The 15883-nt window shown below is 46.8% G+C and overlaps 1 protein-coding gene across 4 annotated transcripts in view; it reads right to left on the reverse strand.

Moving 5' to 3' along the window:
- osbpl9 (oxysterol binding protein-like 9) overlaps positions 1 to 15883 on the reverse strand; it is a 291865-nt gene that overhangs the window by 247387 nt on the left and 28595 nt on the right. For all 4 annotated transcript variants that reach the window (XM_038794259.1, XM_038794260.1, XM_038794261.1 and 1 more), the window contains exon 2: positions 15553 to 15603. In XM_038794259.1, coding sequence (XP_038650187.1) covers positions 15553 to 15603 — 51 coding nt within the window. The remainder of the gene's footprint in view (positions 1 to 15552; positions 15604 to 15883) is intronic.

The raw sequence follows: 15883 nt of genomic DNA on the forward strand, positions 1-15883 counted from the left end.
CAGAAGGTCATGGGATGGAAAAAGGGGAGTGTGGCTTTAGTACTATTTAATGTTCTGACCCGCATCTGTGAAAGCAGAGAGGTCAAAAAGTCAAAGAATGGAATGAATGGGAAGCGTTACTTTATTGCGGAGATAGCGCAATTAAGCTCGTTTGACCAGTTGAAACAAATAAACATTGAAATGTAAAAGGAATGGGCTTTGGAGTAAGTTGGGCCAGATGGCCATGGGATAAGAAAAACCTTTTTAACAATATTAATAGTGACTTGTGCTAATGATTATGTCAAAAATAACCTCCCGACCTCGAAGAATAATTCCATATATGTACATGTTCTGGATCCTTGCCAAATCATAGGTGTATCTAGGAATTTAAGGGGACCACCCTTAAGCTGTAAAATGTATAAAAATACAGTCCTTATTCTGGGATTTTGGCACTTCTCGAAGGTGGTTACCCGACTGCTTAGAGATTTGTCCCGGCCGTGAATAAACGAATATTCGTTACTGACGTGTTCGAGTGTTTTACTTCTGGACTGACGATCAGATACGTGAAAGCGCAATTCACATTTGGTGGCCAGTACGGGGATCTCCAGAGGGGTCTGCGCAACTAACCGGCGTAATCGACTGAGCTCGTTCAAAGTAGAGGACGAATTTGGCCCCCAACGTGAGTAAAAATTTCTTTTCCACCTTGGTATTCGCCTACTACCAGTTTGATCGTTGCTCAGCCTTGCCGTTGGTTTGTCGAGAAGCCTCTGCGAGATCCAGGTCAGTCCAGCGAACCCGTTTTAAAGAGGGTAAGTGAGTGAACCCTGCGGTTATCGTCTCTAGGGGCAGCCTGAGACTGCCGCCGTGATTCCAGGCAGTGTTCGCTGGAGTTACGGGCGGGGTTGTCAGGACTGCTAGGGGCAGCCTGGGACTGCCGCCGTGATTCCAGGCAGCATTCGCTGGAGTTACGGGGGGGTTGCCAGGACTGCTAGGGGCAGCCTGAGACTGCCGCCGTGATTCCAGGCAGCGTTCTCTGGAGTTACGGGCGGGGTTGTCAGGACTGCTTGGGGCAGCCTGGGACTGCCGCCGTGATTCCAGGCAGCGTTCGCTGGAGTTACGGGCGGGGTTGCCAGGACTGCTGGGGGCAGCCTGAGACTGCCGCCGTGATTCCAGGCAGCGTTCGCTGGAGTTACGGGCGGGGTTGCCAGGACTGCTAGGGGCAGCCTGAGACTGCCGCCGTGATTCCAGGCAGCGTTCTCTGGAGTTACGGGCGGGGTTGTCAGGACTGCTAGGGGCAGCCTGGGACTGCCGCCGTGATTCCAGGCAGCGTTCGCTGGAGTTACGGGCGGGGTTGCCAGGACTGCTAGGGGACGATTCCGGGCTGTGGGCTCCGGACGGGACTGCCGCCGTGATTCCAGGCAGCGTTCTCTGGAAGTTACGGGCGGGGTTCTCGGAGCCTATCCCCCGGTATAACCCATACCTTCACCGAAGAATTTTACCTACTTACCCCTTAATAGCATTGGTGTCCTGGGTCCTGCGTTATTAAGGAAGTGAAGTAAGCTAATAACCACTTAAAATCTGGTCTTCTTGAGTTGTATTAGCTGTTTAAACTCGGCTGCTTTCCTTGTCTTTCTCCAGCCGGCTGCGTCTCTCTCTCTCTCTCTCTCTCTCTCTCCTGTTGCAGAGTGCTGCTGCTTCTGCTCCCTGGGTTTATATTCTCTTTCGAAGAGTTATTAAGTTTTAACGACTGTATTGTATATGGGCTTGTTTCACTTTGATAGTTTAAAAGTATCTTTGATGTAAACATCTTACTACAACTCGTTATTCATTTTGGGCATATCGTCTCCTCTCAGATCTGATTTTAAAAAATGCTTTCATTTCAATAGTTAACTTTTATTTCTGTGATTTCAAATCGTTTAATTTTCCAATTGTCCCCAGTTCATAACTTTGCCTTTGATTTTGACTTAAATGATGTTTCTCGTAGCCAGGTCATCTCCAATTTTCTTTTAATTAACTTGATGTTCGTAGAATTTTACCCCTTAAATTGACACTAAATTCGACTGAGCATCTTCCATTCTTTCCAGCTGTTTACTAAGAGAGTTTATTTCAATTAAGGTGTGAAACTTTGCTTTTAGCTGTATGCTAAAATTTAACTTGGTTGTGACTTGAAAGACTTGCCTGTTTTAAACATTCGTCACTTAATGCAATTGAAACTCTCATCCATGCTTTTTCAGATGCTTTCTGAGATAGTTACATTCCATGAAGGTGTGAGCCATTGTTTTAGCTTACCACATGAAGCCTGTGTGTCTGCTGAAACCTGCTTGTGAGCAAGAATCTGCATTTTATAACCCTGCTCTTTGCAGCTGCTATTAACCTTTTGTGGGATCTTTCCCTGTACCCTCTCAAACCAGATATTGCCAGACTTTCATGTTTCAAATGACACATTTTTCTGTATTATCAAGAACCCACCGCAAAGAAATTAATTGCCTTGTGGAGGGAATACTGTCAGTTAGTGAAAGATGCATCTATACGCGAATGGCTGGTTTAGCTCACCCGGCTAAATCGCTGGCTTTTAAAGCAGACCAAGCAGGCCAGCAGCACGGTTCGATTCCCGTACCAGCCTCCCCGGACAGGCGCCGGAATGTGGCGACTAGGGGCTTTTCACAGTAACTTCATTGAAGCCTACTCGTGACAATAAGCGATTTTCATACTGGCTAGCTGGCAGGCAAATGCCTCAAAATTGGGTATTGGCCTCACCAAAGGGGGAATTGTTAAAACAGTAGAGGTCTTACAAAGGGAATGTCAAGAATATAAGAAACGTAAGAATGCTACTCCTACCCCGGCGCCGGTCAGCAATGCGAAGCAAGGTTGGGAGGAGGGGGACGATGGGGATGAGGAACCTCTGTTCAATTGCGGGGGACGTCAGAAGCCCCCACAGCCTCCACAGCCCCCACAGCCTCCACGGCCACCTCCGCCACCGCCCCTGGAATGTGATCAGTATTATGAGTAACTCAGTATGTTCAGAACTACATTGGTCTCAGAATAAACAGATAAAGAATTTGTGCTGGGCAGCAGTCAGCTGCGGCAGACTTCGCAACTGCTGCGTTGAAATTGACACTGCATGGCTCCGCAGGGTCCTAGTGCCCGCTGATCACAAACAGTCACTAGCAGAACCGCCTCAAGGAGGCACTCCTCCAGGCCCCTGCCCTTGGTCGACCCTTATATGATCGCCCTTTTCAGCTCTATTGCACAGTCCTTGCCGACTGCGCCACAGCTGTCCTGACCCAACGCCACGGCGACCGCTGTCGCCCGGTTGCATACTATTCCTCTAAACTCGATCCGGTAGCCCTTGGCTATCCTATCTGTACCCAAATTCTTGCAGCTATCTACAACAGCCTGCAATCGGCTGCTAATATTACCCTCCAACAAGATATCACTGTCTATAGTTCCCATTCTGTTACGGCCTTTTTGGGACAGCTACAGACTCAGCATCTCACGATGGCTCGTCAGAACAAATATGAGATTGCTCCCCTTAATAACCCGAAGATCCAGTTTGCCCACTGCACCACTATCAACCCTGCTGACTTTTTGATGCATCCTCCCACAGACATGCTCGACCCAACTCATGACTGTCTGCAACTGTTGCAGGAAGTCTCCTCGGTTCGAGACGACCTCTCCGATATACCCCTCCCAAGTGCAGATTGTTCCTTTTTCACCGATGGAAGTTCTTCCGTCGGCGAAAGGGGGGATAGACAATCTGGTTATGCAATCATCGATCAAAACGGTGATGGAAAAACAGAGGATTTCTAACCTCCGCTGGTACACCCATCTCACACCAGCAGTTAGTAACACAGTTATTGCAGGCCCTTATGCTCCCAGACAAGATAGCGGTGATAAAATGCGCAGCGCATACAAAAGGCACGGGACTGGTGGAAACGGGCAACAGGAGAGCGGACGAGAAGGCAAAAGAAATTTCTAAATCTGGCAAACTAATGGTGCCTAGAATGATGAGGCAGACTAAAACCCCCCCGGAAAAGTCTCCCTCTGAAAAACCTATGCCAACCATTGCTGACATAATCCAAATGCAGGAGGACGCTCCTGCAACTGCTGTAAATATGTGGAAAAACTTAGGATGTATATATGATATCGAAAATAAGCTGTGGGTCACCCCGGTAGGACAACCATGTATGACCGATGCATTAGCAGCCTGGGTGACCGAATGTGTACACTTTGCAACTCACTGTGGAGCTCGTGCCACAGGGGACATATTGTTAAAAAGCTGGTGTCACCCACGACTGCAAGAAATGGCCCAACAAATTAGCAGTCGGTGCCTAATCTGTCAACAGCACAACCCCGGTAAGGCCGTCCCCTGTGATCCTGGCACAACCCCCTCACCTGAGGGTCCATTTGAGATCCTACAAATGGATTACATTGAGTTGGAAAGATGTCAATGCTATAAATATGTGTTAGTCATTGTGGACACTTTTAGCAAATGGATCGAGGCCTACCCGACTACGGATAACAAGGCCTCGACAGTAGTTAAGGTGTTAATGCGAGAAATTGTTCCGCGATTTGGAATTCCAGCCCGGCTGAGCTCTGACAATGGTCCCCACTTCATAGGTCAAATCAATAAGGAATTCTGTGCTCTGCTTGGAATAAAGCAACAGTTTCATTGTGCCTACAGACCACAAGCCGCTGGAGTGGTGGAAAGGGCTAATCAGACTCTAAAGACTAAACTCGCTAAACTACAAGCAGACACTGGGGCCACTTGGCTCAAACTCCTGCCTTTAGCACTCTTCCAGCTACGTGCCACCCCCGCAGGAAAAACTCGCCTAAGCCCAGCGGAAATACTATATGGCAGACCCTTTCGAACGCCTTGGGACAGCAGTGTTCCACGGAATGTTCAATTCCATTACATGACTACCGAGATGGCTAATTATATATTAACACTAACTAGAATTTTGAAAGGATTACACTCCCGAGTTCGTGCCACCCAGGAAGAAGTCCCATCCATTACTCATGACGTCTCCATCAACCCTGGGGATTATGTCCTAATTCGAAATTGGACACGTAAAGGTTTGGAACCTCGATGGGAGGGTCCCCTACAGGTTCTACTCACTACCCCCACTGCAGTAAAGGTGGAGGGCCGGAACGCATGGGTACATATGCACCATTGTAAGTTAATTAAGTATCCATGATGTTCTAAACTTTTCCTTTAAGTCCTAGGAACATGAGTACCAGGATGAGGCCCCTCTTCGCCGTCACAATACTCGCCACCCTGCTCTCTCTCGCTGCATCCGAAAGAAGGAGATGCCTGTACGGAAGCCGACACCCACCCATGTGCCGGGAAGGAACCCCACGATGTGGAACAACAACAGATCTCCGATGGATCACCACCGCTATCAGAAACTGCCCGACCACCGTTCCTCCCGACGACCAGAAGCGCCGATTCCTGATTACGTACATGGTTCTAATGTACGATCGCCGCACATGCAGGTGGAACCACCGGTGCATCGATAAGGACAGGGTACAAATTTTACCATCAAGGACTACTCACCCCTACTCGCCTTCCAGAAGGAAGCGGGCAACGCACCATGTAACGGCAAATTCATTTCTGTTTATGTCCTATGTCTATGCTAAGAAAGTGGGTGTCTCCTCTTGCTGGGTATGTACACAGGTCCCGACCCATGCCCATGGAGGCGTTCCCTTGATATCTGTTCCTTTCTCGATCGAACAGACGGCTGAATGGGTTATATTCCAGACAGTTCAGAGAATATCACGCGTCTGGTAACCCATATCAGAGATGGAGTACAGCGCTTGCGACTCGCCGGTCAGGCTGACTGGTGGAGCTGGATGTGGTCCAATTCTTGGGCCACTTACCTGTTCCATGGGCTCATTATCTTCGTTACCATCTGTTTGTTGCTCTGTATCATAGCTACTGGTGTGAAATGCCTATGCAACCGTTTGGGTGCCACTGCATTACCACAGATGCTTCAGAGATCCGCCTAGACGAAAAAGAAAAACTGGTTCCACCTACCCCTGACCTATATGAGGAAGTGGCATCCTGCCGGAGCCTAGTAGAGGAGGAGTACATCTGCCTCGCTCTCATTTCCATCTAAAGTATCCTGAGTGTTATGTGATCATGGAATGATCAAAGGGGGGAATGTAGAAGTGGATTTCATTTGGAACTTCGCTGATAGGGTTAATATAACAGTTCTGAAAAGCTCTGTGAAAAAGATGTCAACAGGTCAAGGGATGAAATAAAGGGAGCGTGTTCTGACCGGCATCTGTGAAAGCAGAGATGTCAGAAGGTCATGGGATGGAAAAAGGGGAGTGTGGCTTTAGTACTATTTAATGTTCTGACCCGCATCTGTGAAAGCAGAGAGGTCAAAAAGTCAAAGAATGGAATGAATGGGAAGCGTTACTTTATTGCGGAGATAGCGCAATTAAGCTCGTTTGAGCAGTTGAAACAAATAAACATTGAAATGTAAAAGGAATGGGCTTTGGAGTAAGTTGGGCCAGATGGCCATGGGATAAGAAAAACCTTTTTAACAATATTAAGTGACTTGTGCTAATGATTATGTCAAAAATAACCTCCCGACCTCGAAGAATAATTCCATATATGTACATGTTCTGGATCCTTGCCAAATCATAGGTGTATCTAGGAATTTATGGGGACCACCCCTAAGCTGTAAAATGTATAAAAATACAGTCCTTATTCTGGGATTTTGGCACTTCTCGAAGGTGGTTACCCGACTGCTTAGAGATTTGTCCCGGCCGTGAATAAACGAATATTCGTTACTGACGTGTTCGAGTGTTTTACTTCTGGACTGACGATCAGATACGTGAAAGCGCAATTCACAGTGCCACACAAAAGGTTGCTGCATAAGATAAAGATGCATGGCATTAAGGGTAAAGTAGTAGCATGGATAGAGGATTGGTTAATTAATAGAAAGCAAAGAGTTGGGATAAATGGGTGTTTCTCTGGTTGGCAATCAGTAGCTAGTGGTGTCCCTCAGGGATCAGTGTTGGGCCCACAATTGTTCACAATTTACATTGATGATTTGGAGTTGGGGACCAAGGGCAATGTGTCCAAGTTTGAAGATGACACTAAGATGAGTGGTAAAGCGAAAAGTGCAGAGGATACTGGAAGTCTGCAGAGGGATTTGGATAGGTTAAGTGAATGGGCTCGGGTCTGGCAGATGGAATACAATGTTGACAAATGTGAGGTTATCCATTTTGGTAGGAATAACAGCAAACGGGATTATTATTTAAACAATAAAATATTAAAGCATGCCGCTGTTCAGAGAGACTTGGGTGTGCTAGTGCATGAGTCACAGAAGGTTGGTTTATAAGTGCAACAGGTGATTAAGAAGGCAAATGGAATTTTGTCCTTCATTGCTGGAGGGATGGAGTTTAAGACTAGGGAGGTTATGTTGCAATTGTATAAGGTGTTAGTGCGGCCACACCTGTATTGTGTTCAGTTTTGGTCTCCTTACTTGAGAAAGGACGTACTGGCGCTGGAGGGTGTGCAGAGGAGATTCACTAGGTTAATCCCAGAGCTGAAGGGGTTGGATTATGAGGAGAGGTTGAGTAGACTGGGACTGTACTCGTTGGAATTTAGAAGGATGAGGGGGGATCTTATAGAAACATTTAAAATTATGAAGGGAATAGATAGGATAGATGCGGGCAGGTTGTTTCCACTGGCGGGTGACAGCAGAACTAGGGGGCATAGCCTCAAAATAAGGGGAAGTAGATTTAGGACTGAGTTTAGGAGGAACATCTTCACCCAAAGGGTTGTGAATCTATGGAATTCCTTGCCCAGTGAAGCAGTTGAGGCTCCTTCATTACATGTTTTTAAGGTAAAGATAGATAGTTTTTTGAAGAATAAAGGGATTAAGGGTTATGGTGTTCGGGCCGGAAAGTGGAGCTGAGTCCACAAAAGATCAGCCATGATCTAATTGAATGGCGGAGCAGGCTCGAGGGGCCAGATGGCCTACTCCTGCTCCTAGTTCTTATGTTCTTATGTTCTTATGTAAACCTCTTGCCCCTGACCCCTACTCCCCTTCCATAAAACACTACCTCCAAACTCTCCCTCCAGCCTTTAATCTCTGCCCCCAGATCACCAACCCATCCCTGCCAATGTCCATCTCTTGGCCGATCTACCCTGTGGCCTTCTTGAATGCACTCCGTTTCCCGCTGCAGCCTGGTGCTGAAGGCTTACTTACCTGACAACCTAGCTCTCAATCTAGTTCACTGAAGCCGAGACAAAACATGATACTTGGGTAGAATTCAGTAGGACCCTTGGGGAATCCGTTTTTCCAGGTTCCCTGACTACAAAACAGCACTGCCACCTCCACCCCCCTCCTCTGAGATAATATCAGGACCTTAGATTGTAAATCTGTTCCAAATTCATCATTTCCTCTATGTTCTTCTTCTATTAAAAAAAAAATCACCATTTCAGATATTTTCTTTTCTAAACTGTTTAGTTGCAAGCATGGACACAGGTGGAATTGACACATTTTCTCAGGTTACCTGGTCATGCAACATTAAAGAAATAAAAGTAAATTACTGTGGATACTAGAGCCTGACACAAAAACAGAAAATACTGGACAATCTCAGCAGGTCTGACAGCATCTGTGGAGCGAGATCTCTCCTCAGATACTGTCAAACATTAAGAAAATAAATATTGGGTTAACAGCAGCAACTGCTAATGCGAATGCTGTGAACACCCAAAGTTTATTAAACATACAACAGATAAATATTAAGTAGTTGCAGAGTTTTTTTTCTCTTTTTACCAGTGAAACCAGGTTTCAAATATTTTGATGCACCAATATGTTTGCCCTTCCAAATTGTTTTGTGCATTTTTTCTCCCTACTATCCCAGCAACGCCCATTGTGTATTATCAACATAAACAACTGACATTTTGGATGTGTCAGCATATAGTTTATCTGCTGCAGTGTCTATTTATTGTCTATCCAGCAGGACTGGAGTGTCTTTGACAGAACAATCTGTTTATGAATTACAGGCCCCTTCATTTTTTTTTTAAATTTAATTACCCAATAATTTTCTCCAATTAAGGGGCAATTTAGTGTGGCCAATCCACCTACTCTGCACATTTTTGGGTTGTGGGGGCGAAACCCACGCAGACACGGGGAGAATGTGCAAACTCCACACGGAGAGTGACCCAGAGCCGAGATCGAACCTGGGACCTCAGCACGTGAAGCAGCTGTGCTAACCACTAGGCCACCGTGCTGCCCCAATTACAGGCCCCTTCATGCCAAATCATAGGTTTTTTTTATTAAAAAAATATATGGATTGTTTACAGTTGGAGAATCATTCAGTATCAGAGCTCTGAATACAAATGAACAGTTGGTGGAGGTGGGAAGGGACGGGGGGGGGGAGAAAGAGAGAGAGAGAGAGAGAGAGAGAGAGAGAGAGAGAGAGAGAGAGAGAGAGAGAGAGGAGAGAGAGAGAGAGAGAGAGAGAGAGAGAGAGAGAGGGTTCGATTCCCGGCTTGGGTCACTGTCTGTGAGAGTCTCCACATTCTCCCAGTGTCTGCGTGGGTTTCCTCTTGGTACTCCGGTTTCCTCCCACAAGTCCCGAAAGATGTGCTCGTTAGGTGAATTGGACATACTGAATTCTTCCTCAGTGTACCCGAACAGGTACCGGAATGTGGCGACGGGGGGATTTTCACAGTAACTTCATTGCAGTGTTAATGTAAGCCTACTTGTGACAATAATAAAGATTATTATTCTAGTGTAATCTTTGGTGAGGAAAGAGGAGAATAAAGCTATAGTAAATAACAGAACATGTAGGGAATTGTCAATTGAACCTAACTGTCCCCTCGCCCGAAGAATCACTGTGGAGAGGCAGTTGGGTGACCATTAGCCAAGGGGCTTAACTGGCCCAAAGGCAAGCAAAATATGGTCACAAACATCCCCCACCTTTTCTCAAACCCCTTTGCAGAACCCTTTAACTCATACTTCATCTTCTCCAACCACAGGAAACCATACAGGTCACCCAATCAAGCCGCTACCCTCGGGAGCGATGCCGACCGTCACTCCAATAAATTTCACTGCCGTGCAATCAGAGGCGAAGGCCACGATATCAGCCTTCCTCCTCTCCATCAGCTCCAGCTTCTCTGAAATCCCAAATATCGCCACCAAATATTCTGGGTCAACCTGCTCCCCCATTATCCTAGCTAAGACTGCGAACACTCCCGCCCAGAATCTTCCCAATTTTCCGCAACCCCAAAACATACGCGCATGATTCGCTGGCCCCCGCCCACACCTCTCACACTCATCTGCCATCCCCTGAAAGAACCCACTCATTCTTGCCCAAGTCATATGTACCCTGTGCACCACCTTAAACTGTATCAGGCTCATCCTTGCCAAAGAGGAGGTCCTGTTCACCCTACGCAGTGCCTCACTCCATACTCCCCAATTGATCTCCCCTCCCGACTCCGCTTCCCATTTCTCCTTGATCTTGACCACCCACTCGCTTCCCTGCTCCCTCCCTCCTTTCCATATCCGGAAGCAGCAGTCGATCCAGCAGGGTGTATCCTGGCAATCGAGGGAACCCCATCCAGACCTTTCGCACCTTTCTCCAGACTGGAGAACCCTTCCTCCAAATACAGATCCCTCGCCTTGACCAGCTCCATTTCCCTCCACCTCCTGTATACACTATACACCCCCGGGGCTCAAACCCATGATTCTCGCACAGATGCGTTAGCACCGACATCCCTTCCACGCTAAAATGCTTCCTCAGCTGATTCCATATCTTCACTGTGGATTGCACCACCGGGGTCCCTGAATATCTACTTGGAGCCATTGGCAACGCTGCCGTCACCATAGCCCTCAAACTAGACCCCTTACAAGATTCCTCCTCCATCCTAGCACATTCTACCCTTTTCACCATCGCCGCACCTTATCTATATTCGCTGCCTAATAATAATGAAGCAGATTCGGCAATGCAAACCCCCCTGCTGCCTCTGTCTCTGTAGCATGGTCCTCCCGACCCTCGGCACCTTCCCCGCCCGTATAGAGCCCGATATGATTGTGCACAATTTCCGAAAAAAAGGCCTTTGGTTTAAAGATCAGGAGAGCCTGAAAGATAAACAAGAACTTCGGCAGAATATTCATTTTCACCATTTGGACCCTCTTCGCCAACGTCAACTGCAGTGTATCCCACCTCCTGAGGTCCCTCCTTTCTTCCTCCACCAGCTTCGTTAAGTTCCACTTATGGAGTCCCGTCCATTCCCTTGCTACCCAAATACCTAAACCTATCCCTCACTACTGTAAATGGCATCCCCCCTAAATTAGCCCGCTGTACCAGCTCATTCACCGGGTATACCTCACTTTTCTCTACATTCAGTTTCGACCCCGAGAACCCTCCAAATCTCCCCAGCCGGCTCATAATCCTTCCCATACTCTCCAGCGGATCAGAAACATACAGCAATGGCATAGAGCAACATCCTATGCTCCCTCTGTCCCCTCATAATCCCCTGCTACTCCACTGAACCCACAAGAGCCATCGGCAATGGCTCCATGTCCAGCGCAAACAGCAACAGCGGGCACCCCTGCCTCGTACACCTGTGTAAGTCAAAGCTTCGCAAACTCATATTATTCGTCCTCACTCTCACCCTTGGGTGCCACATAATCGCAACCACACCCATGCCAAAAATCTCGGACCAAACCCAAACCCTCGAACAAGTACCACCACTCCACCCGATCAAATGCCTTCTCCGCATTCATGCACACCACCACCTCCAGTACCAAAGCTGACGAATTCATCACTACATTCAACAGCCATTTCTTTTTACTACACAGTTGAATCAAGAGAGGTAATCACCATCCTCTCAAGGGAAAATTGGGATGTACAACAAATGCTCAGAGACGCCTACAGCCATGAATGAGTAAAAAAAAACAAGATGCTGATGAGATTTTTGTTAAATTATGCACAATACACAAACATTTAACACAAGAACACCCATGCTGGAACTCGGCTTAATTTTCAAATGTTATAGTAGTGTATAAAAGGCTGAGAAAAGTTTGTTTTGTATGTGCTTGTGGCATTTATGAATTTTATTTGCTGAATGACAGTACACATCCCCCCCACCACATTTCATATTTTCATAACAAGACTTATTCTGAATTCGAAATATAAATAAAAGAAAGCACAATTCTGCCGTTCTTTTGTTTAAGTTTTAACAAAAAGTCTTGATGCTAAGCGACTCCAGCTCCATATGGTGGAATAGAAATAAAATAATTAAACTGAATAAAGTTTAACTCATTGAATCCCTAGTACAGAAGGAGGCCATTCGGTCCATTGAGTCTACACCGAAAGAGTACCCTAACTAGGCCCGCTCCCCCACCCTATCCCTGAAACCCCACCGAACCTTTAGACAATACTGGCAATTTAGCATGACCAATCCACCTAACCCGCACATCTTTGGACCGTGGGAGGAAACGGGAGTACCCGGGAGGAAACCCACACAGACATGGGAAGGACGAGCAGACTCCGCACAGTCATGCGAGGCCAGAATTGAACCCGGGACTCTGGCGCTGTGAGGCAGCAGTGCTAACTACTGTGCCACCCCGGAAGAAATTGTGAAAAGCAGGAACTTTGAAAACCTTGATGAAAAAAGATAAATTAAATGATAATTCTCTTATGGGATAGAATATCACCGTCGAGGTCAGCCTATGATTCCCTGGTTGGGGACCCAGAGATAGTAATACTGTTGAATATCAAGGGGAGATGGTTAGATTCTCTCTTCCAGGAGTCTGCTCATACTGTTCTGTTTGTGGCATGAAAAAAGGTTCTTTTTCTGCGAGGTCCTCCATGATGTTCCCGAAAGTCGACATTTCAAAAATCGAACCTTCATTCCCACTTGTTTCACAAATGTCTCAGTAGCAATAAAGATTATTGAATTTTTGTTTACCCTTATTTTTCAATTTCAAGGTTATGAATCGATCACAGGCCTTACCTTCCCTTCATGCCAGGGCACCGTATGTTTTAGGGGCTTCTGAAGGCTGGTATGCAAGCATCACTTCCAGTGTGCCCTTTTGCTGGGGCTAATGCCCAAATCGCCGCTGAGAGTGCCCTACCTTAGTGGGAGCTGGAAAGTGGGTGCGAGGGTGTGAATACAGAGGGTCAGCACTGGGTGCACCTTTAAGGTATCTGGAGGGAGGGGGGGATTCCATGAGAAGCCAGGCTGTAAAGGCAGAGTGAAGGTTTCAGGAATGGGTTGCACCCCTGTCTCATGGGGCATGAGGGCCCTCTCACTGGAGAGTGATTGCAGGACGAGTTGAAACCTATATTTATGCAGCACTGAGGACAAAGGGATGAAAGTTCAAATCCACTTGATGACTGCAGGGAAGTTGGACTGTTAGGGTGGATGGCTGTGGCTGATGGAAAGCTGGTCAACTTTGCACCCCCCTCCACATTGCTGGAGGAGGTGCTGATGACGGGGCGACTGGAGAAGGGGTAATGTCAGCGGTAGTGTCGGCGGTTTACGGGGCTATTTTGGAGGAGGAGAAGGCACCACTGGAAATGATTAAAGCAAAGTGGGAGGAAGAGTTGGGAAAGGATATGGAGGAGGGGTTCTGGTGTGAGGTGCTCCGGAGAGTGAACGCCTCCACCTCGTGCACGAGGTTGGGGCTGATGCAGATGAAGGTGGTATATAGAGCACACCTCACAAGGGCGGGGATGAGCCGATTCTTTGAAGGGGTAGAAGAGATGTGTGAACGTTGCGGGGGAGGGGTCCTGCAAATCACGTTCATATGTTTTGGTCCTGTCCAAAGCTGGAGGATTACTGGAAGGAGGTTTTTAGGGTAATTTCTAAAGTGGTGCATGTGAAACTGGACCCAGGCACTCGGGAGGTCATATTCGGAGTGTTGGACCAACCGAAGTTGAAAACAGACGCGGAGGCAGATGTTGTAGCCTTCCCCTCATTGATCACCTGAAGGCGGATCCTGATGGGATGGAGAGAAACCTCTCCACCCTGTGCCCTGGCGTGGCGGGAGGGACCTGTTGGAATTCTTGACTCTTAAAAAGGTTAAGTTTGAACTGAGGGGAAGGATGGAGGGGTTCTACAATTCATGGGTGTTATTCATTATGCACTTTCAAGAACTGGATAACATCGAACATTAGTTGAGGGGAGGGAGACTATATGTGTTAATGGTGACTATGGTGATTTATGATTCCTTTTGTCATTTGTTTATGTTAATATGCGGGCTAATGTTTGAGAGTTTGGTGGGAAAATTGGATCGTTGTTATTGATATGGGGATTGACATTATATTCGTTACTGATTATTGTTTATTGATGGTGGGTGCTAATTTGGGAGAAAATGTGAAGGAAGAGAATTTTTTTTTTTAATTTTAAACTTTGCACCCCCTGTGACCTGGGAGAATGTGCTCTAAGGATGTGCTCGTCATGCGAATTGCAGGCTTCACTGGAACCAGCTGCAACTCACCTGCCACAAGATTTGTCTGAAATGCTACCTCGCCCTTCCTTGGCTAGTCAATTGTGTTACTGAAATATGCAGAGATTTTAAAAATAAATTTAGAGTATCCAATTCTGTTTTTCCAATTAAGGGGCAATTTAGCAGAGGTGATACCGCTCCTACTCGGCCTCAAAGACCCCACCCTCGAGTATATTTTCTCCTTCCGGTGCTAGGTCTTTGTTTGCCTGGCCCAGGAGAAGGTCCTGGAAGCTGGGAGGTGAGATAGAGGATGGTGTATGGGCAGACGTGTTGAGTAAACACATTTGCAAAATGTGTCCAGGCTCAGCCTGCTACAATTTAAGGTTGTTCACCGGGCTCACATGACAGTGGCCCGGATGAGCAGATTCTTTGGGGTGGAGGAGAGGTGTGCAAAATGTGCGGGAGGACCGGCGAACCATGTTCACATGTTTTGGACCTGTCCAAAGCTTAGGGGATTTTGGCAGGGGTTTGCGGACATCATGTCAACGGTGTTAAAGATAAGGGTGGCGCTGAGTCCACAGGTGGCGATTTGCGGGGTGTCAGAAGACATAGGAACCCAGGAGGAGAAAGAGGCAGATATTCTGGCATTTGCTTCCCTGGTAGCCCGGAGACGGATACTATTAGCATGGAGGGACTCAAAGCCCCCGAATTCGGAGACCTGGCTATCGGACATGGCTAGCTTTCTCTGTTTGGAGAAAATCAAGTTCGCCTTGAGAGGTTCACTATTAGGGTTCACCTGAAGGTGGCAACCGTTCGTCGACTTCTTTGCGGGAAATTAATAGGCAGCAGGTGGGGGGGGGGGGGACTAGATTAGAGTAGGGGGTCAATGAGGGTGGAACCTTTACGAATGGCTTTTGCACTATGTTTATGGTTTTGTGTATATTGTTTATTTTGTTGTCGTCACTATACCAAAAATACCTCAATAAAATGTTTATTAAAAAAGAATCAGACACAGCATGGGGAAAAAAGGGAGATAAAGTAAATTAGAGAAAAACTATAGATGATATATTAATGGTATCAAATTCATTTTGACAGCCCAACAATCTGATTCCAATGATGTGACAGTAGTGCAATATCTCATACTCACCCGCAGTCTAACACAGCCTCTTCGGGAGCCTCGCATCATTTTATCCTTAGACTGGAAAGAAACAAAACCAATTTAGAAAATAATCATAGCACATAGCAGCTATATGTTACAGTGATATGTGAAGCCAATGATAAATAAATCAGACAATTAAAATCAAAGCAAATTACTGCGGGTGCTGGTAGGCACGCTTGAAACAAGAACAGGAAATATTGGTCAATCTCAGCAGGTCGGACAGCATCTGTGGAGAGAAGGGAACTAACATTTTGACAAAGTCATCTGACTCAAAACGTAAGCTCCCTTCTCTCTCCACAGATGCCGTCAGATCTGCTGA

The sequence above is a fragment of the Scyliorhinus canicula genome, chromosome 4 (assembly GCF_902713615.1).
Source record: "Scyliorhinus canicula chromosome 4, sScyCan1.1, whole genome shotgun sequence".
NCBI lineage: Eukaryota > Metazoa > Chordata > Chondrichthyes > Carcharhiniformes > Scyliorhinidae > Scyliorhinus > Scyliorhinus canicula.